The sequence below is a fragment of the Pygoscelis adeliae genome, unplaced genomic scaffold, assembly GCF_000699105.1.
Source record: "Pygoscelis adeliae isolate BGI_AS28 unplaced genomic scaffold, ASM69910v1 Scaffold916, whole genome shotgun sequence".
NCBI lineage: Eukaryota > Metazoa > Chordata > Aves > Sphenisciformes > Spheniscidae > Pygoscelis > Pygoscelis adeliae.
This window is the reverse complement of record NW_008824917.1, coordinates 68,573-70,257: the sequence shown is the minus strand read 5'-3', so window position 1 is coordinate 70,257 and position 1,685 is coordinate 68,573. Positions and strand designations below refer to the sequence as shown.

Genomic DNA, 1,685 nt, shown 5'->3' with positions numbered 1-1,685 from the left:
ACGCTGACCTGCAGACACCACGGTCACAACCCATTCGAGGCTCCTCGCTGACCAGCTGGGGCCACAAAACCCGCTCGGCGGGCCGAGACTCTACCCGCTCCCCCCGGCCTTCAGCAGTGGGGTACGGGGGGAGGAGGGCAGCACGAGCAGGAGTGGGAGAGATCCAAGCTGGGTGCTTGTAACGAGAACGGGTAATCCTCGAGATGTCTGATACCTCGTGGAAGAGCATCTGATCCCTGTGGCCTCATGCAGGATATTCCTGCATGATAATAGATGCTACAACTCCTCCGGGTGAGCAAAGGCCCCAGCTTTGGGGTAGTAAATACCAATATAGCGTGGCTGTTTTAATCTGGGGCTTAGCTCAAGGCTTAGCTCAGCTTAGCTTAGCTTGGGCTGTTCTGCCGGCCAGGCTCAGCACGGAGGTATTAGCGGCTCCAAGCAGCAGTGTCACAGAAGGAGGAGCGAGGAGGGATGGGGAGAGATGGTCACACATCATGCAGTGCGGAGGGAGGAAACTCACGGATACTCCTGACGGAGGCCCGGGACGGCTTGTCGGATCGGAAAGAGGAGGAAGCTGCTTCCAAACAAAAAGAGACATGCTTAAAACAACGTGAACTGGAGAGAGGGAAAGGCAGGGCCCAAAGGGAGGATCTGTTAGGAGAAACAGGGCAGCCCACATGCTGTGTTAGAAACCCGCCTGCCTTGTTGGGACCAGGGAGGGACGAATGCAGCATGATGGAAGACGGGGAGGGAGCGAGAGATGCTTCGTTTTTTCCTGTCTGCCACTGCTGGCGCTGGGTGGGCACTACAGGCGAGCGGCCCGGGCTGGAGACCCCGCTGGGACATCCCCAAAGCCGATATAACGAAGGCTGCTGGGCCCCAAGAGAAAACAGCCCGAGTATAGAGGCATTTCTGACTTTTTCAGAGCCCGGGCAGGCACATCCAGCACACCAGAAACATCATTTCCAGGCAGAGTAGTTCCCCGCCGTCCCCAGGAGGCTGCTCCAGAGGCACCTGTGTGCACACACACGGGACAACTTTACCTGAGACTTTGGGGGTAGGATTGCAAGAGAAGCCCCCGTTAGACTGGTCAGTGTCTCCGAAGTCATACGTCTCCCTGGGTTTGGGCTTGTATTCCCGCTTGGGACGCGAGGAGGCCTCCCTCATTCTGGAAGAAGGAAGAGAAACGTGGATATATTGAAATATGAAACAGAATATGATGAGATCAACATGATATTTATTCTCCTTGGTGGCTACGCAGGGGAGCAAATTGGTTTGTAGACAAGAATCTGCACAACCCTCTGCGCTGGGGCATTTTGAAGATGGATGTTGCCCAGGGTTTGGGACCTGCTCCTTAGAGGGCCACAAGCCCCAGGCTTTGCTACGGAGGTGTCTCGGGCAATTCAGGCCAGCAGAGGACACTCGTGCTGCAGTTCGAAAGCCCACACTTGGAAGGATCCTCCCAGCTCTTCTTAATTCAACCCAGACACTGGGAGTTTCTTCCACAAGGAAAGAACAGCAGGGCAGCATCGCCAAATCGCCCTGAGAAGCGGAGAGGCTGCCCTGGCTCTGTCCAAACCACCCCGCGCCAGGCTGAGGAAGGCATGTCCCCAGCTCCGCAGGGGAGCCCCGGATGCAACGAAGCCACCTCTCCTTCCTCGGCCAGGGTTTGGGGAGATCCTTGC

The 1,685-nt window shown here is 56.7% G+C and overlaps 1 protein-coding gene across 1 annotated transcript in view; it reads right to left on the bottom strand.

Annotated features, from left to right (window-relative positions):
• Window positions 1–485: 485 nt before the first annotated feature.
• The window catches only part of SH3GL1 (SH3-domain GRB2-like 1), a 7,638-nt gene continuing 6,438 nt past the window's right edge, over window positions 486–1,685 (bottom strand). The window contains exons 7-8 of the mRNA XM_009324973.1: window positions 1,044–1,168; window positions 486–574 (exon numbers count right to left, since the gene is read on the bottom strand). Coding sequence (XP_009323248.1) covers window positions 486–574; window positions 1,044–1,168 — 214 coding nt within the window. The remainder of the gene's footprint in view (window positions 575–1,043; window positions 1,169–1,685) is intronic.